This window comes from Sander lucioperca, chromosome 20, assembly GCF_008315115.2.
Source record: "Sander lucioperca isolate FBNREF2018 chromosome 20, SLUC_FBN_1.2, whole genome shotgun sequence".
Taxonomy (NCBI): domain Eukaryota; kingdom Metazoa; phylum Chordata; class Actinopteri; order Perciformes; family Percidae; genus Sander; species Sander lucioperca.
This window is the reverse complement of record NC_050192.1, coordinates 13,927,361-13,950,978: the sequence shown is the minus strand read 5'-3', so window position 1 is coordinate 13,950,978 and position 23,618 is coordinate 13,927,361. Positions and strand designations below refer to the sequence as shown.

The 23,618-nt window shown below is 40.7% G+C and overlaps 1 protein-coding gene across 5 annotated transcripts in view; it reads right to left on the bottom strand.

Moving 5' to 3' along the window:
- dock4b (dedicator of cytokinesis 4b) overlaps nt 1–23,618 on the bottom strand; it is a 117,267-nt gene that overhangs the window by 61,156 nt on the left and 32,493 nt on the right. For all 5 annotated transcript variants that reach the window (XM_031284794.2, XM_031284797.2, XM_031284798.2 and 2 more), the window contains exons 3-12: nt 20,743–20,783; nt 19,295–19,350; nt 19,116–19,212; nt 18,336–18,484; nt 16,195–16,279; nt 10,399–10,550; nt 4,621–4,702; nt 4,390–4,450; nt 4,087–4,219; nt 2,962–3,050 (exon numbers count right to left, since the gene is read on the bottom strand). In XM_031284794.2, the coding sequence (XP_031140654.1) occupies nt 2,962–3,050; nt 4,087–4,219; nt 4,390–4,450; nt 4,621–4,702; nt 10,399–10,550; nt 16,195–16,279; nt 18,336–18,484; nt 19,116–19,212; nt 19,295–19,350; nt 20,743–20,783 (945 nt within the window). The remainder of the gene's footprint in view (nt 1–2,961; nt 3,051–4,086; nt 4,220–4,389; nt 4,451–4,620; nt 4,703–10,398; nt 10,551–16,194; nt 16,280–18,335; nt 18,485–19,115; nt 19,213–19,294; nt 19,351–20,742; nt 20,784–23,618) is intronic.

Genomic DNA, 23,618 nt, shown 5'->3' with positions numbered 1-23,618 from the left:
AAGTTTGCACATTTTGTGTCGAGGCCAGACAAGCGACTCAAGTGTTATCTTATGCTGTAATGTTTCTCTGCAGTGGAAATATTGCCCTTTGGGAGAAATTGACTTTTCAGATAAGGTATATGGGTAATGTACCCAGTAAAAATGTGCTGCAAGTGATGTTGTGCACAGCTGTTCTGAATGTAGAGTGAGCACAGTTAAGGTAGAGGGATTTAAGAACTGAAAAAAGAGGCAATCTGAGAGTTTGCACTGGTGATGTTTCGTGAGTTTTTTGGGTTGACATCAAACTTTGTTGAATACAGTATATGCATCTTCATAAATGTGGACATATCAGGCTGTTGCAACTTGTGTCAGTGGTGTCATCAGGGCAACTAGAGTAGGAGCAGGTGTGTGTGTGTGTGTGTGTGTGTGTGTGTGTGTGTGTGTGTGTGTGTGTGTGTGTGTGTGTGTGTGTGTGTGTGTGTGTGTGTGAGAGACATGTAATTAAAGAGATAAAAGAAGTTAAAAAGAGGCATTAAAATCACATTCCAAACTGTCAAAGCTAATAAAATGATAAGGAATTAATTTGGTCTAGACTGGTGAATGGTACTCATAGTCCATTCATGAAACTTAACATCCAGTGCTCATTATCTTAAAAATTGAAACCATTACCACTTTTGTGATTAAAGCATTTTTTGCTATTTTTTTTTTTTTTTTTAACGATCAATGTCAAATTCAGTTAAGTGGTGGAAATGTAATTTTGGACAAACTCGCTTGAATTATGCACGCCAGTGTATTGTGACACAAGAAGCGCAGCTCTGCTCTAATGAACTTTGAAAGAGAAATCACTGAGACTAATCAGCTGGATCAATGTCTTTAGCTGAGTGCTACTCAAAAGCTAGCATCCAAGTGTTTGTGATAAACTGCACGCAGTAGCCAAACACGGGAGTAACTCTTGAAAATAATTCACTTACATGTGTTTATGATGTGCATGCTAGTGTGCACAATGCTGTCAAATGAAAGCCTGAAGCAAACACTTACATGTTGGATGCATTTTGAGAAATTACTCTGAACAAAGGCAACATGCTGTCGCCTGCTACTAATGGTGTTTTTCTAATCAGTGCAATTAATTGTTTTTGATTAAAGGATGCTTATCTTAAAGCTTGAAAATGTCACTGTCGTCCATCAGGTGTGAAACACTGAGTAAGCCCCATGTCTGCAGTGCCATCTGCGGAAGGTGGATGTTTAACATCAACAAGTGCACCACATTATCTGTCTGCTTTATCTGTAATTAAATCTGATAACACGTGCGTTGCTGTGATAATACAGCCAGTCAATAGTTCAAGTAGTAAATAAAGCTGGTGTAAGAACTTGATTAAAATTTGGTTGGAGTTCAATATGAGATAAGAAACAGTAAAGTAAGTGTTTGCCGGTGTTTTAAGCCCCCAACGTCTCCTTCCAGGCAGCGCTGCCTGGAAAGCACTAGGATTAGGCGATGGTTATGGTTAGGGTTAGGGTTAGGGTTAGGTGCCTTGAAGTCAACGGTCGCAGCGCTGCCTGGAAGGAGACGTTGGGGGCTTAAAACACCATCGAGCAAAGTAAGTGGTTGTGTAATGTTCCTGTTTTAATGTCATTCCTCTGCTTTAGGTTTTATCCTAAATTAATTTGGACTTTTGTTGCACTTATCAGCTCAGCTAGGCCCCATCACTTCTCCATCTATTCAACAGCAGCACCGTCATATAGATCTTTAGCTGAATGCTAAACCAATGTAGTGTAAAGATGCTGCTTGGATAAAGCCGACTGTGTTAAATGGCTTTGTGTCATTCAGTTTAATTACTGCACTCTTTCATGCAAGATTATTCATGAGAATTTCAAGCCCCGGAGTTGTATGACTTCTTCTCAAATAATTATTGGTCTTCTGAGGAGAGGTGAAAAGAGGAACTGAGTCAGTAGATCAGTCTCACAGATTCTTGACATTTCTATAATCTCTTCTCCCTCAAAAAAGTATCAACCTTTTCTATGGAGCAGGCTATGGTGTTGTGAAGAATACATAAGGGAGATGTAAGACAATGAACTCTGTTAACACACACAATGACAAATTACTTCATGAAAATAGCAGCCCGCAGCAAGTTTGCAGCAACATTTCACAAAAACATTACGTAAATCAGCTTTAAGACAAACTTCTGATGCACTTTTGCTGATTGCTTACTGTTGGCTGTACATTTGCCCCTTGATGCAAACAGCTGCAAGCTAGCCAACTGTACCCTGTACTGTACCCTGTACCCCATTCGAGCTTCCGTCACTGTAGATTCTTTTTCGAAGTCGTAATCAGAAGCTCATCTTGGGCTATAATTTTGTGTAGACAAAAATGTAAGTAATATGATTCCTCTAACAGCTGCAGTCTGAAATGAAGTACGAATCTCAATGAGGAACAAAGCTCTTGATATGTCGCACGACATTTCTTTGAGGTTTGAAGATTGAATGTTCTGATTCTCCACCAACCTGTTGCTATGGGAAACTGCTGACGCTGTTGTTCTGTATGGTGTCAATGCAGCTATTTATAAATAAAAAAAAAAAATCTGAATGTATTTGCAACAGCAGGCTTCCTGCAGACATGGCCATGGGAAGACTTATCCGCTTCCCTAAAGAGGAACTTCACTCTCACATGAACATTACTCAGACTGACCGGAAGCTGAGCTGCACAGTAAGAGACTGATGATGCAACCGAGAAGTTTGTCATCGCAGCACAATAAAGGTTTTGTGAAAGAAATAAGCCTGATTACCACCAGACTATTGAATTAACAGCTTTGAAAGGTTTTCCCTTAAATAAAAACATGAAACAAAACAAAAAGTGAACAAGTACATTCACTTGAAACCCAATCCAACGCCAGCTTGGATCATTACTAAATCCCCTTGTTTAATGTCTTAAAACCAAAATAAGTGGATGTCAGAAAGCAAAATGAATAAAACAGACAGGGTTCTTACCGGTGTTGGAGCCTGACAGGTTGTACCTAGAATTCGCCTTTTTGATGATGTTCTCATGGATCTGGTACCACTCACTCTCTGTGTTACACCTGAAAAAGAAAGACAGATGAGACATTTTTTATAGTACGATTTTCTACTTAAAGATGCACTCCAGCAACTAAGTACTGCATTTCACTTACATAAAGTATAGAAACATATTACTAAAATAATGGCCAAAAGCTGTGGCTCAAGCTCTGAATATGCTGCATCCTATATTTCCCCTAATGCAACAAAAGCATATTTTCATTAGTGTAAGCAGCTCCAGTTTGTAATGCAGGCTTTCTGTTAAAAATATGTCGTCTCCGGCCCCAAACTGAGATAACTCCAATGACATCATCAGGGTTTATTTTCCAGACTTGACAAAGTAAAAAGTAAGGGGTTTGACTGTGTCTCCAAACAAGACCTATTATTTATTGTCAGTTTTAAAATGTAACTAGGCCAGGTCAAGTAAACAAATTCTTAGAGTATTTACGATGACGTCCTGCCTGGACCTAAGTCTGAAAACATTCAGCTCAGAACTTTAATGCTAATCCAAATGTAAGCTCTCTGGTGTTACTGCAGGTATGGAGAAAGTGGTTGTTTTTTCTTCTTAGCTAAGTGTATTTGGCCAGTCTGATCCAGCTATAATGTAGGCCAAACTACTGTGTCATCGGTAGCATTTTCTGTCCCTCAGGGCATCGGACTCCAAAGTCATTTCACTGCCACTGTTGGTGAAAAAAGGCACCAGGCCTCTGAAGTGCAACAGGAAAAGGTGCATTTTTTCGTGTGAAATGTCTCTTTTAATACTGCTGTATTATTAAGCTCGGTATTAAGATGACTTAACTTGAATTGCTTTGCAGCTTCTCAAAAAGGGTAATTCTAGAATTGGGTTTTTTAAGACAAATATCTGTTTTGCAAGATATTTGGTTGGTGTTTAGAATAAAAACATAATTTTAAAGATCAGTGACTCTTACAAGGAATTTTTTGACATTTTGATAAATACGGTTAGGTTAGCTTAGCATAAAGAAAGCCCTGTAAGTATGACATGTCTCTACATTTGGAAGACAGGACTTAGTATTAAAATACTGGTTGTTTAAAATGACTTACGCATAAACCTTGAGCAGGTGGTCATCCTTGGAGTCAGCAGTGAGAAGATCAGCGATGCTGACGACAGCACAGCCGAACGGCCTCCTGTACTGTACGCTACACAGATTCTTCTTCTCCCCTGCTCCCATTCTCCCTGCACACACACACACACACACACACACACACACACACACACACACACACACACACACACACACACACACACACACACACACAGTCATAACAGTTCTGCTATAAAAGCCCAAGAGGTTTAAAAGACATGTAGTGCTCAGTAGAATAAAGAAGCAGCATCGTAACTCCCACCTATTCTTATGATGTGCACAACGATGTAGACATCTTTTCGTAGATCACTGCTTCCCAAATCCTGAAAAACAGGGAAACATACTTCAGCATCAGATTCAATCATTGTAAACAAGCTCCAAAGCACAGACTTAGCTCTTAGTTTTCAGGGTAATGGAGCATGACTTTACTGTACATAGCTTTAAATTGCTCCCAATCAATCTTTGTAAACGTAAAGTCATGTTCGCTACTCACCACAAATAGTGTGCATTGTCTTTCTGTCTTCTCTGGCGACTTGGGCAACCCGCTTTTATTCAGCTTGACAAAAAACCTTTCACTGTACAAGAGGAGAGACAGAGGAAGGGGACACACATTTAGATGAATGGGGTCAGGAGTGATGGCTGGGAGTCATCATAAACAACTGCATCCAAGCCACTGCTAACAGGAACAGAATAAGGATTAGAAACAATGTCAAAAATGTCAAGCTCTGAATAGTGGGCCATTGGAGAAAACACTTCAAAGTTAAGCTTCAAACCAAAGCTGTCTGGAACAGAATATGAGGCAGGAGAAAGACAGGCAGAGAAGGAGCAGAAGCAGAGAGATAGAGGGAGAGAAAAATATATACAAAGCTTGAATAACTGAGCCAAATCCCCAACACAGAATGTCTGTAACATATCCGACAACAAGTACACGCACACGTGGCTCCTCCGCAGCTGACTAAAATATTCAGTGTGTTGTTGCATATCGTGGATTCTCTCTGACAAGTTTTGTGACGGGTTACAACAAAAAATGTGCAACCTCAGTCTCATAACTGCCAAACTGGTTGTCATAAATCTTCTGGTTGTGACAGGGCTAGACTAAGAAGACCATTATTAGCAAGGTGAATACAAAGAGAAAATGAGAAAATTAACATGCTAAGTGCTGGTAAATGTCAAAGGCACCTTAATGCATGTGTAATTTAAAGTATAAAATATACAGAAACTGTTGCATTTCTTTGTACATGTAAGGAACAGTTTAGTGACTAAGCAGTTGTTTGGTCTGACATTATTTGGCATAACTGCCATGCTAATGCAAGTGCATGAAAACAAGTCGACAACCAGGCTAACAGCTATGGAAATTTCACTAAAGCAAAGTGTTGAGCTAGAAACTTGAAAAACAGATAAAGCACAGACACGACAGACAGACAGGAAGATAATGTATACTGACTACATCCCTCTGTAGGCACAACTATGAGTCTACAGCCATGCTAGCAGTTTTGTGAGGCTGTAATTAGGCACAGTGGTGCTTTGGGCTAAATGCTAATGTCAGCCTGCTAACATGCGAATTTGCTAATAAGCACTAAACAAAAAGTACAGCTGAGGCTGATGGGAATGTTTTACAGGTATTTGGTCAGAAATCAAATTATTGGACAAATTACAAAAATTGAGTAAAACTGAGTTAAAAGGAAAGTCAGGATCAACTAAGTTATTTTAATTCATCCTACATACATACATCCTAAGGGTCTGTACCAAATTTCATGACAATCCATCCAATAGTTGTTGAGACACTTCACTCAAGGCCACAAATGTGAACCCTCTGGTGGCACTGGAGGTAATGTCAGGGGATCACCACAGTCAACAGGATTTATCATCTGGGGACCATGAATGTCTGTACAAAATTTGATGGCAAACTATCCAATAGTTGTTGAGATATTTCCCCAGAGCTATGATGCTAGCACGGCTAAAAATAAAACTGTAAGCAGCTACACTAAGACAATTGGTTAAGTAAATTGTCTGGCTTTCTGTCTAAACAACACTGAATCATACATTGGATAGTTTGCATATACTCTGCAGTTGAATTTTAGAAAATGAAATTCAAGAGCAGAATGAACTGACTCGACAACTTTGGCCTCAAATGCCCCGCACCCCGCCTTCGTGCAGACGGGAAATTAAGTGCATGTCGGGCAAAAACAGAAAGGACGGACACAGATCGCCTTTTCATTCTCTTTGTACTCCGTTCCTCTCTCTATCTCGCATACACGCTCAAAGAGAGGCAGCAGAGGCATCCTGCTGGGCCCATCTCATCCTGGCTGGCGAGCTGAGGGCTAATCCAGTTAGGTGACTTTCACAGTCCACCGATAAGCAGAAAGAAAACCTTGTAATGCACCAGCGCCTGACAATGAGCCAAGTCTCTGGCACGGTTAGCAGTCACAAGCTACAGTAGGCCCAGTCACACAAGAGCAGAATTTAGCCCAACAGATCCTATATAACTTGACTTCATGCTGCATACGGTTACAATGGATTAGGAAGTTTTATAATAGTCTGAGCAATTAAAAGCTCTTATTACAAGAGCTTGAGAGTTGCCATGTCTTCTCCATGATGTAAATAAGAGGCAGATTCTTGCACTGTAATTCAGTGTTTTGTGTATGTAGGGCAGTGGGCGCCCATGTTTGAATTAATTAGGATCCTGATAATTAATTATACAAATGCTTATGATTTTTCATACATGTATTCCTTCGGCAAAGTTTTCCTTCCATAGTCCGTATTGGAATGAACCAGCTGAGAGCCAATTTGATTTAGATGCGGTTGTTCCTCATTAGGTGCTCTCTGTAACTTTCCACGCCATTTATCCAGCCATATGGAGACAGATTCCTATGCATTAGACATGAGACTTGCGCACGTTTTCGGGAACCCTAATTAGTGCTCTATTGTTGAAACCCCAACTGCCAATTAACAGCCACTCCTGAAAAACACAGACACACATGCATGAGCCTCTTGCACACCCTCCCCTGCCACCAATTCTCCCTCCCTCACAGCTGCAGCGTGGTGATCACCCGAGCTAAGAGGACTAGTGTCCCCAAGCGGGACCTTATCTCCCTCTATCACCGCTTGCATTAACATAACATGAATGGCCGATTTCCCTCCCCTCTGGGCCCATACGGCGCTCGCAATTCCCTCTCCTGATATCGATGATTGCATTAGGAGCTGTGGGCTCACCCGACAAGGGGGCGGAGGGGTGGGGGGTGGATGGGATAGTGAGCGACTGGGGTGTAAAATACTAGCTAAATTAACTGCCACTGTTGCCTCCCTCCCCTAGCAGAACAACCTAAACTCTACCCCAGAGGCCACGTGGAAAGATGAGAAAATGACAAGACAAGACAGTGAGGTGAACAGTAAGAGAGCACACAAGGCCAGACGTACCAACTACATCTATCCCTTTGTCAAAAACACTCACTGGACCTCTGCAGTTCACACAAAATGAACAGAAAACACACACATAGACACACATGTCCAGTTATCCATGGGTGACCTTGTTAGAGTTGAGTGGAGGTTACGACTAGAAGTGTGAGTATATATTGAGAGAACAGACTAAGGCAGTATGAAGTGTGTGTGTTTGATCTGAAAAAGCACCAAGCATACATGGCAAAAAGAGCAACAGGATCATGTGTGAGCATGGTACAGTATGCCACAGTGTGTGTCCTGCTGGAAGGCCAGAGAAGGAGCCTGTATTGAACACAAAGAAGCTACCATGGTGCAAAGGGGCTGCTGGTGTTGGCATGGTACTGAGACAACGGGTCGGACCCCCATCTGGTCTCTGACACACAGACATACAGACACACACACAGACACATATTAACACACACAAACACACACACACAGAGAAACCGCCAGCACAGAGGGAAGTGTCAAAATGGCTCCATGCCAGGCATCTAGCACAAATGAGTGTGTGCGTCTCTGTTTATGTGTGTGACCAGACAGTGAGAGACAACGTTGGCAAGCTGCCATTGTGAGATTTTCCTCGAAGACAGAACCACTAAGACACAATGGTTAAGGCCTCCGACTGCCTCTATCCCCCAAACCTGACCGAAAAATTGTAATCAGCTGATTTAGGAAACAAGATAAACTGTGAGAAAGAGTTTTATATCGGTTTGTTATTATATCATCTATTATTATTTGTATTCAGTCTGGATAAAAGCGCATACAATTTGTATTGTATGCTGACTTGCTGAAGCTGCTGTTTGAGATCTTTATAGTATACAACATTTGTGGCAGATGTTTTAGCAACAACTAAAGCCGACTTCAAACGCATGACAGTATATGCTTTAAGTGGAACTTGATATCACACCACTGGACTGAATCTAATTACTCATTTCAAGTCTAAGTGCAGGTTGTGAATAGTCGCAAAAACATTAACCTTCATTATCGTCAAACCTTTTACTGTACATAAAGAATGTGAAAGTATGAGCTAAAAGGAGATAATAGAAAACATTTAAATATACCTTAACAATATAAAAGTGCATCTGATCCACTGATACATTGTGTTTGTGATTGTGTGTACATATGTGGATCTTACTTGTTCAGAAACTCATCTTTCTCTCAAATAGACCACACCATTAAAACAAAAAAGGCCTTGCATGTTTTTATGAAAACAGAACCTCTTTTTTAGCGTGTGCTAGTATTCATATCATAGAGGTAGCCCCAGACTCTCAATAGAAACAGAAGTGGAGCTACTGTATGCTGAAACTAAATAATGAAACAACAAATCCCATCAATGTCACCCTTGTTCTTCTGATGTGACCCTGTGGGGCGGAGAGCGAAAGTGTCAAACACAAGCATGACTTATCAAAAGAAGTTTCAGTGTTGCCATGCTCATTTTTCAACCCACTCATTTTCCTTGCCTGACAAATCCACTTGTTTGTGACATGAAATGGAATTTCTTGGCTTTGAACTATGAAACCAGGGAATTTAAACACAGTCTTGTATTTGGCCGACGCCCCATGAGGAGTATGTGGGCATGTGTGTGTGTGTGTGTGTGTGTGTGTGTGTGTGTGTGTGTGTGTGTGTGTGTTGGTGTGCGTGCATGCAAGGGACGTGTGCAGACTCCCAGGGTGATAGGCTCTTTTATGTGGACAGCATGGCACTTTTTTATGCCCACTTGTATTTGTCCAAGTGCACTTTAACAACCTGCTTCATTTAATCAATCCTAATGAATATAATTAGAGCAGTCTTCCTGACATCAGAAGGGGAGCTATTTGATCGCCCTGCAATCATCAATCCACCTCACTTACATTGCTATGGACTGTGCATCCAAAACAGATGAGCAAACATAAGAACTATTTTAACATTTTGGCGCGTGGTCAAAACATTTACAGTATAGAGCCACAGAAATCACAGTTGAACCTCACTACATGTTGTCAGGCAGTGACAGTCAGGCAGGCAGTGGTGGCCTAGAGGTTAGAGAAGCAAGCTTGGGAGGTCGCCGGTTCAATCCCCAGACCGGCAGGATAAAATCTGGGTGGGGAAAAAGAGCTGCTCAGTGGCCAGCAGATCAGACTGTGGTTGTACTGGGAAGCTTCCAGGTATGAATGTGTAACTGTGTGAATGTGACAGGTCGTCGTTGCAAATGAGAAATTGTTCTCAATCAACTTACCTGGATAAATAAAGGTTACAAAAAAAAAAAAAAAAAATGTTACATGTGATACATGTGTATAACCTAGGTATTAGTGGTGGAAGAAGTATTCAGACCCTTTGCTTAAGTAAAAGTTCTAATATCACACTGTAAAAAATAAAAAAAAAAAGTTACTTAAGTAGAAGTATGTAAGTATCATCAGGAAAATGTACTTAAAGTATTAAAAGTAAAAATACTCAATGCAGTGTGTTAAATCAGTGAATCATGTCAGCTGCAGCAAACTGTCGGCCTGTATATTGTTAGGTAGTTTAATTTATAATAAAACATATTTTATAGACTACATGTGTTTTGTGTGCAAAAAAAATATTAATTTGTAAAGTAACTAAAGCCGTCAGATTAATGTAGTGTAGTAAAAAGTACAATATTTCCCTCTGAAATGTAGGGGAGTAGAAGTAGAAAGTGGCATGAAAAGTAAAAAGTACCTCAAACTTGTACTTAAGTACAGTACTTGAGTAAATGTTCTTAATTACATTCCACACCTGCTAGGTATAATGAAGCAATTATCGTTACTAGTATACAAAGCTGATGCATTGTCCATCACTACCTCATAAGAGTATGGGAGATTGTTTTCTCTGAAGTATCTACCTGAGAGGCCGGTTCTCCCGTCCATCATAAATGTGGAAGAAGACTTCTAGCTCCTCCCCCAGATTGGTGCTCATTAGACTCTTCACGTGGACGAACAAGTGATGGGTGCTAGCGGGTGCAGAGGTCTCCTTCTTACGATGCCGATGTTCCATCTGCAGAGGAGAGGTGATCAGTGTCAGCACAAATCGATTTCCTAATGGTATTCTGAGCAGGGACATTTTTATATATTGGACTTAATCTGCATCCAAGCAGAACCGCTAAATAAATGAACTATATACAATTGATTTAAACAATAAATATTATACTGTTCTGATACAGGATTGAAGAGATGGATTTGGAAAGGTTAAAAAAAAAAACAACAACGTTAAAATCCATAAGCTCTAAATCCTGAAAGATCCTAAACGCAGGATCAAAGCTTATCAAATACAGTTAATACCAGGGAAAAAACAACATGTGGATACATCTCTTTTAATACTGGCCAATCACATTCAAGAGCTGCTGTATTTAGTGTTGAGTTTCCGAGTCAAAGATAAATAATATCCCTCTGAGACGCCTCACAGTTGGGAGGAGCTTTGCTGCAGATTTGCATATATATTTGAAGACTGAGGCTAAAATATAGATTTTGTTGATACGGAATGAGTTAATATAGCAGACTGGCAGCACCGGGGCTAAGATGTGAGAGTTTGAGCTGTATTGGTATTGTATAGGTATTGATGGTTTCACTTGTTGTAACATTGGTGCCAAAGAAACAAATGGGACACAGGAAGCACATGATACTGTACATACAGATCTGCACATATTTATACTTTACAATATAAGGGCTTTCACAGAAATACATTACAGCCTGTTCACTCAAACACACAACATATGTATCATATAAAAGCACCAAGACACTTACTCTACTCTCTTACTTATTTACCTCAAGCATTTATCTTTAAAGTATGTTAATTATTTTCTTGACACAAAGAAATAATGGTGTTGTCATTTGCCTCCCTTTCAATTGGTTGCTTAATCTTAGAGAAACAGAATACAAAGCACTAAAATTCACACTGCAAGCAAAGAGACAGTCAAACAATGCAGTACAAAGTCGCATCTCGGTGCCTGGTAGTGCATCGGCATTGTCTGATATTACATGCTACATTAAGTCAATCTATATCGGAAAAAGATCAATAGAGCTTCAGAAAGCATGGAGCAGCGTTGTAAATACCATCCAGATCAACACGCACGTTGCAGCTCTGTTTATTAGAGGTTCATCTAAATCTGCTGTCAACATCCAAAAATACAAGGACAAACACACACATGCGCACACAGAGCACCAGATGGCCAGTCAAGCCACTGCCAAATTGTGTTCCACATTCACTTCTGTAGTAGGATGTAAAGAGATGAGGAAGAGGGCAAGATGAGGATGAGAAGAGAAGAAAATGAAAAGGAAAAGAATAAAGAAACTGCAAGGGCAAAGTGCAGTAACAGCCACAGATAAGCATCACTGAGAATCAAGAGTCAAACACACCAAGGAGGAATTGCTAACAATCACTTCCAACAGTATATTAATAGAGGAGATTCTATGTAATAATAAAAAAATATCCTCTCAAGCTTAGCTTAGAAACAGAAAACAGGGCGACACTAGTCTCGCTTTGCCAGACCTTCCACCACGGCGCTGCGGAGGAGGAGGGTCTGGCTAGTCCACACAGCCTTCCGGGATGGGAGAAAAACATGCTCTGGTTTACAGTATTGGCATTTCTTTAAACCAATCACAATTGTCATGGGCGGCGCTAAGCGCCACACGGAGCCACTGCAAAATAGCCTCGGGAAGGAACTTGTTTTGGTGGAACATGTGTACGTTCAAAAGTTGTTTTAGTCATGTAACAGAAAACTCAGATTGGGCAGATAGTCTAGCTAGCTGTCTGGATTTACCCTGCAGAGATCTGAGGAGCAATTAACCATTAGTCCTCATAAATCCACAGGAGTTTAGAATGCCAATACAACGGAAGCCCAAGGCAACGGATATCTGGCCTAAATGAGTGATATCTGGCCTAAATGAGTGAAATCCGGCGGAATTTCCGTCAGCAAAAGAGCAATCTCGGCAGTGGAACGTCGTGGATAGAGACTAGGGCGACAAAGCTAGCCTGGCTCTTTCCAATGAAACAAAATCCACCTACCAGCACCTCTAAAGCTCATTAATTAACATGTTATATCTTGTTTGTTTAATCCATACAAATACCTAAACAGCTTTTCTGTGAAGGTGTGATGCTTTTTCTTGATAACCTGCCGTATGTTTAAAAACGCAAAGTCGTGGAGAGAGATTTTTAGATGTTTTAGTGGAGCTTGGAGGGTTAAATACATAAACTGGGAATTAGCATTGCCTTAAAAAAAACAACTTAAGGGAGTAAGAAAGTCCTAGAGGATAATAAAATAGAAAAAACGGCTCTGCAAGGAAGCTGATTGGGGTTGGGGGATTGATTTATTCTGACTGCTGCTCATATTCCTGATTCTGAATTTGATTATTCAATATAGTAAATTGCAGTGATTGAAAACATGGGCAAACTTTCTTTCACTTTGGCCTTTTTTTTCAGAAATTATTACCGGTAAATATATTACTGGAATCACATGATCCCGAATTTCTGGAAAGAATAAAGTAAAACCTGTACTACGCAAACATGGATGCTATGAAAAATACAGTTTGAAGTAGTTCTTCACTACCTTACAAATATGCTGTTCTGTCTCAGCACTCATGTTGCAATGTTTGCAACATGAGTGCATTACCATATGATGATGATATTGCTTTGACAAAAACTAAAGGCAACAAAATGCTACCTCAGAGAAGGATTAAGTCTCTGAATGCTGAAATGTTTATGCCAAAGTGAAATGTGAGTGAACAGTGACTGCCTAGAGGGTAAGAAATCAATCTAAAATGTATGATATGCTTTGGAAAACAGTTGGCTGTACTCTAAATATACACTAACATGGTCCTCTAAGACTTAAACATGCTTAAAAATGACACCACAAATCGTTTTACAAGTGCATTATCTGTCAAAATGATGAATATGTGTTGTTTCGTCTTGACTGTTGTGCCCTATCTGAGATCCCAGAAGAAAACACGCTGGAGAACGATCTAACAACAAGGCACGAACGCAGCTTTTTAACAGATCACTTATTCTCTACACAACAGGGCAGAGCTGCTTTTTGACGCAGAATGACTAGGTGTGGGAAGGCGTAATTTATGCTGTGAGATTTTATTACGAGGTTATTTTCAGTGTGTCATTTAAGTGTGGTTATATGACAGCTTCAGCATGACTAGACACAAAGGATAGACATGACAGTCTGGCAGCCCTGCTGGCAACATAAAATGCTGTGGTAAACAAGGACCAGAGAGATATCGCTGAACAGAGAGAGCATGACTTTGTCTGTGCTTTCCCAACCGTCTCATTATTGTTCACTCGGTAATGTTTTTCTAAACAGCATGAAGCAGCACCAGAGGAGGGACTGTCGAACATCAGGATGCTTCTAAAAAAGAGAGGGGGGCCAAACAGAGGTGATGAAGAAACTTCTAGTCTTTCTACATCCCTCCATCAGAGCTGCCTTTCATCACTCACTTCTACATCACTATTTAAGCCTCCTATGCTTGTGGGAGAGAGACCTGTGTGACACAAGCAGGAAGCAAGAGATACGAGTGTAACCTTAAGGCGCGTATCACTTTAGTGATAACTGAAGCCACAGTGGAAATTTTACTACCACATGTCCAGGGCCAGGCCTGAGCTATCCATCACTGCTGTCTGATCTGCTACAGTTAATGAATACATCGCTCTGGGATCTAAACTCTGGTCTGCTCCACTCACGCTCTGTACCGGACCCACACTCCAGGGAAAAAGCATCTGTTTTGCCTTTGCACTAGAGACAGCTTTAGCAACTAAACAGACTTAGCATGAGACTGGGGAGCCAATTAGGGATTCAATGAAGCTTTTCTCACTATAAAGCTACTAACAAATAAAACGCTTCAAAGGGCGTCAAGTCAAATAAGTCGACTCAAAATCAGGCCTCCAATCTCCTCAGACAAACTTCCTACAATGAAAAAGGAATGATATCACTAGGATATGTCCTCTAAGCACTGACCCTTTAGGCTATGTATTGCTTTGACCAACTGAGCATTTTTAAAGTTAACACCGAACAAATTATAATACCTAAAGCTAGCCATTTGGCTTATGAAGCTTGTTGGCAGTGCAACACAGCATGGTAGGAAGTACTATATTTATCTTGTAGAATTCAGAGGGGAAAAGTTACCTATTACCTATTTATACATCCAGCCGACATGGAGCAACATTAGCATTTAGGCTGGAAACAAGGTTGATGTGAGCGGTGACAGTGAACCAAAGTAGTAAAGTTGCGGGCCGTATAACATAAACAATGAGGATGCTAAAATGCTAAATAGAGCTCAGATGATCTACAGATGCGTAAAAATTCACTGTGGGTTTGTCACTGTAAGTCATGCCTTTCACAATACACATAACCACTTGATCTATTGTCAATATAATTATTGATTATTGCAGCTTTAAATATTATTATCATAATAAATCACAAAACAATTTTAAAATGACCACAAATCTTGGCACAGGTCTTTTGGAAAAGTATCATTTTGGGAAGTAATATCACAAAAAATCTTAATGAGACAAATTTATATATTCTTTTTTTTTAATAAAATAGTATATATTTCATTTTGGAATCACACTAATCATATATAGTCTATGACATGTCCTTTATAAAATATATACTGTATCAATGCACTAAATGTCTTTCATTTATCCTTCTCATTATCCTGATCACTGGGAAAATATCACATAATTCCATGACACAATGTAGCAGTCAGGCTACATTTTCCCACATTAACACACACACACACACACACACACACACACACACACACACACACGGTAATCCCCATCTCAATTTAATTAAGCTACACCACAGCAGCACAGCCGAAACAAAGAAGCTGTTCTCATAAACAAAGATCTCACTGAAAAATATTGATGTAATTTGAGTTCATTGTGATGGTGTGTTGTGCCTTGGTGGTGTTCGCGAGTGTTTGTGTGTGTTTTTGTATGTGGATGGCGGCAGTGAACTCCAGTCCCTTTATCTTGTCTCAGTATAGTAGTAGTATTTGCTCATTTTGTATGCCATTTAATGGAGGTGCATTAAGCTTTCATCCTGCTATGCCTGCTTTTGTTTTGACGAACAAAAAAGAAACAGATGGATTAAGAGCTTCGATTACCGCTGTGAAGAGAAAGCCGTCACAGTGTGTGTGTTTGATACAATTCTCCCCGCACTGTATCAGGGCAGAGGAGTGGTTGCCACGGTAACAGCGGTTGGGGCTTGGAGAAAATGGGAAGGGGAAGCAGGGAGCAAACAGTCAGGAAAGGAGGAAGGAGAGTATGAAGGAGAAGTAGGAAGGAGAGTATGAGCAAGAGAGAGGCATGGAAACAGTTGGAAGAGGGAGAGATTCAGAATTTTGACTATACTTAATATTTCTACATGCCCTGATGCCAGTAGCCCACTCAGTGGCTTACACTAAAACTGAGTTTGTTGTGTATTAATAATACTGTGAAAAATGCAAATCCCACATACACACACATACAGATGTATAGCATAGTCAATCTACAGCCACGGACCAAGCCTGGAATATCACTGAAGAGCAGATACTTGTTCTTCTAATCACCTGCGCTGCACCACTCTGCTCCCTTAATGAGGTGTAAGTTTGAGAACAAAGCAGTTCAATATTGCGTGGAGGGTTGGAAGACCACTCACCAGTCTGTAAAGCTCTGTGACGCTGATTTCATCAGGGTCCACCATGCTGAACTCTCGCCTCGGGACCAGGTCCAGGCAGAGTTGTCTGTAACACAAAGATTCATACAGTGTACATGCAATGAGGAAGTGAATTACATACAGATCAGACACATATTACAATGATTCATTCATATCCTAGTCTGTGACGGGAAAAACAGACAAGGTTGACTAAATTGAGCATCAACAACAAAGAACATATGAAACAAAAATGTCCTCTCCCTTTAGGCCCCTACTATGCCCGCTGTCCTCTTAATCTCTTATCTCTTATCCTTCTTCCTCCAACTGCTTCTTTCCACGAATAATTCTATCTCTCACTTTCTCTCTACTTCTCTCTCCTTTTCTTCTTCCTACCCTCCTCTAGGCTGGCCTTTTCCAGTGGACCAAAGCAGCACACTAGAGTGTGTCTCCTTGTCAGCAATAAAAGAGACAGGCTTGGTCAACCATACAACAGCCCACAGAGAGGGACTGTCCATCCGTCTCCTCACTAAGGACGCGCGTGCATGTGCGTGTGTGTGTGCGCGCGTGTGTGTGTATGTGTGTGTGTGTGTGTGTGTGTGTGTGTGTGTGTGTGTGTGTGCGTGTGCGTGTGTTTGAGGATGGCCCACAGCAGGGGAATGAAGGAGAGTGAAGGATAAGGACATACATAAAGAGAGAATGACAGAAGTTGGGAGATTTTTTTTTTAATTTTACCCCCATGGCATGGAGAGGAAAGAGAGAAGAAAGAGAGGGGAGGATGGAGAGAGCGCTGTCTGTGTGAGGGGGAAAGAGACTTGATTGAGTGAGGAGTGTGTGCCTGCAGGGATGGTAGGTGACAACAAAAGACAGAGGAGCAAGGACAGAAGAAAGAGTCAGAGAGAGATAGAGTCTACAAAAGAAGGCAAGACGAGTTAGAGAGTTGCAGAAGGCTCTAGCTTGGAAGACAGAATAAATAAGTAACTGAATCAGATATTATGTATTGTGACCAATTTCCTATATGTCTGAAAATATGTTAAGAAATGTGAGATTCATTTTCCATTCTAATCTTTTCTTCAAGTGTTTGTGAATTTTAAATAATGTTCGATGAACCAACTTGTTATTAGACCACACTGGGCTGATTGATAACCATTTCCCAACTTTAGGCTAGGTTTTCTGATTCATTTTCCGACTTTTAACTCTCTGCAGGTTATCCCTCACAGTGAACATAAAGTTTTATTTATTTTATTAATTTATGTAGTAGAGGATACAGGGTAATAATGTGGTTATGCAGATGTGAGCAGGGACTGGGAGTGAGTCATCGGTGGTGCATTCAAAGAAACTCAGGCACTCAAGATTTTAGAGTCAGTTGTTAGAAAATCACACCTCTAACCTTTTTTCACCTCATACTGTAGTACAGGTAGTACTAAGGAGCCCCAGGAACTAGCAATCAACTGTTCCAATACACCAGATCCTTATTCTGACCTTATGAAGCGGATCAAATATCGGCCATGGCATGACTGGTCTACATTAAACAACAACTTTGTCAATGTTATTGTAAAATTCAGAGTTTCTGCTATTCATCCCAGATAGGGACTTTTTTGGTTCCAGGAACTATGGCATTAAAACTAAAGTTTTGGCCCTCCAGTCTCACAGGTGGTTTCCTGAGTTATTAAAGTGGTTCCTGGGTTCCTTGAGAAATTCCTGCCATGGATACGGGCGGATGGAAGATAAACAAACAGCCTATATAAAAGGATGCAAAAAAGGATCGACATGGTTATGGTAGTGCTTTGCATTAAAAACTGCAGTTCAGAAACCAACTTTCAAATCCCTGATGTCATATGTTTTTATTGAATGCACCAAAAAGCAAGACTTAAAATGGTTCTGGTTCACAACTGTATTACCATGCAATAAAACACACATTCCCTGTGATGGATTGCTGCTCTCAAGTAAGCCTCTAGTTACTGGTATTTGATTTTCATACAATACTATAAAGTGAATGGAAACTGATGGCTGAAAGAATGCAGAGGGCAGAAAATAAAAAAACTAGTACTAAAGTTTAACTGATGAATGATTTATGACCTAAAACATAGAAAAACAAACATAAAAACATAGATGTGGTCCTTTGAGATGGAAAAAAATAAACTCACTCGTTGCCCCAGTCCAATCTGGCTGTGATGTGCTGCTTGACGTCCCTCATGCGGTCATGGGTGAGATGGCCCACCAGCACCTGCCTCCTCAGGTCCAGGATTTCATTCATCACGTGCCAAAGTCGGTGGAACAAATCCCCTTCATTCTTCTGCAGAAATAGGAAACGGTAAACGGAGAAGGAAAGAACGAGTGGAGAAGCACAGTGAGTCAGTCAAAGGCGGTGATTGAAAGGGAAATTTGCCAGAAGGAAACGTGAAATGAGGGTGACAGACAGAGGGAAAGGCACAGATAAGAAGATGATAATATACAGTTGCTTCGAGCCACCCAAAAACATAAGTGGAAACAAAGTGACAGAATACACATTAGAGAGCCATTGAGATCAACAGAGCAACCCACAGAGAGAAGCAGACAGAGGGACTTAAATGGATTTGTGCAAATTAGCTCCAGTGTCCTGCTGCTTTTTTGCCGCAAATGTATGCACTTTGATCTGCAAGTATTCATCAGCTCAATTTAATCAGCACCCCAGATAGCTTAATAGGCCACAAACATAATCAATCCAACTAATGAATGTGTATGAAAAAGCTTTGACTGTTTGCGGCTTATGAATTACCCAGGGCCAAATAAATTCCCTTCGTGAGAAACCTAAAGAAGGCAGCTTCGCAGTAGTGCTATTCAAAATCTATGCAAGTGTGTGTGTGTGTGTGTGTGTGTGTGTGTGTGTGTGTGTGTGTGTGTGTGTGTGTGTGTGTGTGTGTGAGTGAGTGAGTGTGGATACTTACCACATAGAGTTGTTTCCACATGGCACCCCAGTCTCGCAACGTCGATGTCATCTCTGTGATGACGGAGTCTTCAACAGGGATGACTGTCTCAAATTGCCTACAAACATACACAAATAGAGTTCAAACCTCTACCACGACACACAGGGATGGGAGGGGAGGAAAAAAATGGCATTACTTACCCTTTATTCTTAACGTGGGCATTCTTCAAGTGGATGTAGCTGGATGGGAAGATCCCCTTTGAGCAAAAGATAAACAGGTTAATGAGAAGTCCCTAAAAATGCTCAGCAAGTCATTCTGTTAGCATGTGGCTAATATGATGCACATATCAATACAGTGCTAAGTGTGTTTATGGGTTAAAATAAGTAGAGCGGAGGGAGAGAGTAGTAGACAAAGAAATTAAAGCAAGTAGCATTGGGATTTAAGAGACAAAAACGATGAAACGTGTGTGTGTGTGTGTGTGTGTGTGTGTGTGTGTGTGTGTGTGTGTGTGTGTTTGACGCTAATAAACCGCAAGTTGCTCCCTATTGACTTGGGGAGATCAAAGCAGAACTTATGTTTAAGTATCTGAGGATAAATGCAACACACTCGCACAGACAGAGACTCTGAACACACACCTAACACTTTACTCCCAACTTGGTTTATGTTATCACATGTTCTCCTGCACAAGAGCTTTTAAAAGCCACATCTATTACTGTCAGCTTGGGTTTTTATTTTCAAACTATAAGCAGACAAAGTAAAAAAAATAATAGTGTCAAATGGTGTTATATTTTAGATATTAGAGCTGTCATCAACTTGACTCATTTTTTTTTTGTCCAACTATTTGTATCACAATACTACTGTCACCAATCATAATGTGAGTTTAAACTTTAGCTATCATTTATAGGACGCTAACTATATGCAGCACCAATAGAATTATATTAAACCAGAATTAATTAAAAGAAATTAATTAAGAAATTATTATTAAAACTGTATATAACTGATTTGTTTATAAACTTATGTCTTCTGTGAACAATAGCCTATTATCAGAGTTGCTTTTGTGAGTCTAGTTTCCATTAGACTTATGTTGAGGTTGAAGTTAAACAGTGCTACAAATAGACCTTTTTCGTTGCTGACATTTGGAATTGCCATAGCTGGTAAATAAAAGCACAAACGATGGTTCCATTCTATCTAACTGTCCGAATAAGCCACGCCAGTGCTAGTGGAAGGTAGCCATTATTCCATTTCCTGCTATGGCACGCCATGATATCTGTCATAAAGAGATCCCACTCTAACAGGTGCAACAAAACTAAAAGGAGTGAGAGGGCCGTCCGCACATCCCCACACAGTTCTGCTCTAATCGGGTAAAACAATTCAAAACACCTGTGTGGACCATAGGTGTGTACGACCTTTAACACTTAATGGATACAGGGACAGCAGCTGAACACATGTCGCTTATGTTACCAACATGCTGAGCACCTTTACCACACAAGAGTTAATCTGCCACTGAGAGTTGTCATCTCAGCTGGTGAAAGTGCTAATTGAGGCTAACAATGATAAGCCTGGGGGACACTTTTAACATTTGAATGAGGGTACAAATGAGTTATAGGCAACCCAAAGACGAGCAAAACATACGCACCCACACGCTCACCTTGATATTTGGATTCTTCAGGATGAATCCTCGGAACCAGCCTGCAGAGACAAAGCACCATGTTCATTTCCAGCACATCACTATGAATAATACACCTTAAAATCGTTATATCTGGCTTGGACTGCTGGGCATACAGGGAGATAAGGTGGAGATATGTGGGATACTATACTTTTAAGAGGAGAAGATGTGTGAAAGTGTGTGTGTGTGTGTGTGTGTGTGTGTGTGTGTGTGTGTGTGTGTGTGTGTGTGTGTGTGTGTGTGTGTGTGTGCGTGTGCGTGTGAAAGTGTGTGTGTGTGTGTGTGAGTGTGTGAGTGTGTGAGAGAGAGAGAGAGAGAGAGAGAGAGAGAGAGAGAGAGAGAGAGAGAGAGAGAGAGAGAGAGAGAGAGAGAGAGAGATTGTGTGTGTGATTTAATGACAATGATCAAATCCTTCTGACAGCAGTATGTACATAAGCCTACTAGACATTTACTTTTATTCCGGAGACATAAACGGATTGCTGACTGGGTATCTCACCGCCAACTGAATAACTTTCCACTGTCAATAAAAATTTCCACCACCACCATTTTAGATTTTTTCATATGTCATAGAAGCACTCGAGTGCATTGCGGTAACTTGTTGGTTGTTGTTTTTTAGCAAACTGTGTTTGCACTGACCACAGGCTAATGCACAGCAGAGTGAAGAAACAAAGCCACTAAAGACCCTGTTAACCTCACTATGACTATTTTCAGAACAAGTGTGAACAAAAAGCAGGGACAGAAAAAAAAAGGTGAAGAAGCTGTGGCTTGCATACATTCGTACTCTTCTCACGCCATTAAACACTTCAATCTGGGCTCAAGCCAAATTGAGAATGTGCTTGATGATTTTGCAAATCCCAGCACTGATAGAAACAATCTAATACATGAATATGGGAGGCTTTGAGCTGATGCTCTTTTCCAGACTGACGGTTTAAGCTCATCCCAATGTTGCAGTCATTGTAAGTCCCTCTAGATAAGAGCATTAGCTAAATAGCTCAAATGTAAATGCATTAGATTATTATAATCACTGTTGGGTGTCGCTAGAACATCTGTGACTTAGGTAGTATTTTCTCCCTGATTTGTTTCAGGCATGTATGGTCAGAATAGTGTTAAATAATTTGTCTGGGTCCGCACTGTGGAACACATGCTCAGTACTTGCCAGATGAGTCATTTTTCCAGTAGCTGAGGTCAAGCACGGTGATATATTTCTGCAAAGTTATATACCAGTGAAGGGCAGCAAGACATGCATTTGCCAGGGAGTATGTATAGATTGAAGTAGCTCAGCTAATTTGAAAAAAAATATGATGCTGATCTTTTGAAAATGGACAATAAGTAAGCTCCCTGCTACAATAGGCTGACTGTACAGTTCACACCTCAACCAACCTGAAACAGTTGTGACACCAGAACCCCTCATGTTGTGATTTAGAAAGCGAAAAACCTTAACAAGCGAGCAAATAAATGAACAAACTAACATCCACTTTTAAAATCCTTTGAAATTAACACATTTGGAACATGAAACATTAGGTGGTATCTATGGAGGGGTACTTGAGCTCTTCTGAATGGGCTGTGGGGGTACATTAGATAAAACAGGTTAGAAACCCCTGTTTTACATCATACTTGACTGTGCACTCAAATGTATTACATGCTGTCAGGAACTTAATAAAAGTTCACGAAAGAGCCATTGAGGTGCCAAGTCAAAAATCAATAACTGAGGCAGTGCCTTAACACACAGGAGCCACATGTCAGCAAAGACACTTTCACATGATAAGCTCCTGTGTTTTGAAGTGTCAACAGTATCAACATGAGGCAGACCCATTAGTCTGTCTCCTCTGCTGTCAGCAGCCCATCTCTCAGCCCCTGCTTGCTGGCAGGATTTTGATTACGTTCCTCCCTTCTGGGCCAAGCATTCCGCTGGCTGTGCTTTTGTCTACTTCCTCTGGGCCTTTTACCGCTATGTCACAACCCTCTGACTGGCTAGCTGCACGACTGACTGCTCGACTAGCTGACTGGCTGACTCTCTCGGTGTGAGTGTGTCTCCCAACAGGAAGTGAAACAGAAGGGTGTCAAGAGCTCTGGAAGAGCGAGGTGTGTATGTGTTTGTGCATGGCTGCTTATTTGTGCTAAGGTGTGCATGAGAATGTGGCTTTGCTGTGGTTAGGTGATTACATATCATTCTGGAAATTAAAAAAGAAAGGCCAGAGAAAGAGGGAAAGAGAATACAGAGCAAAAGACGGAGACATAACAGACAGCAAAAGAGAAAGCGTAGAAGAGAAAGAAAGTAGAGGAGAAAAACAGACTCAGCGTGGGCAGGAAGGTGGGAAATGCAGCCAGTTCTGTGGTGCAGGAAACATGAATGTCCACAGGCATTCATCATCACAGACATGATGCTACTCATTTGGTGTGCACACTGCACCACGATATCACTTAAAAAGATATAAGAGAAGTGTCATATATCCAAGGTTAACTTTTTGTATTTGATCAACAAACACACATCTAAGTGTGTGTTTGTCTGTGCAAGTCATTGCCAAGTAATGGGTCTGTTTCTGGTTGCCTGCATAGATCTGTGGATCAGTGGGAGTGTGTGTGCATGTACACATGCAGCTCAGTCAGTGTGTGCATGCCTTTACCAATTATTGTAATAAATTTAATAGGGTAAAACCAAGAGTATAACAGCTTTCACGTGGATTCCCTTGATCTGTAGGCCTATATTTAATAAAAAGAGGAAGTGTTCCCTAATATATTTGGAAGTTTGTAAGTACATGTGTTCACTTCACTACTCATGCGCAATGTAAAGCAATTGCTTTCCTTACATGTACTATTCGGTTTCATTTTCCTATTTTCCTATTTTTGTTTCTCACAGA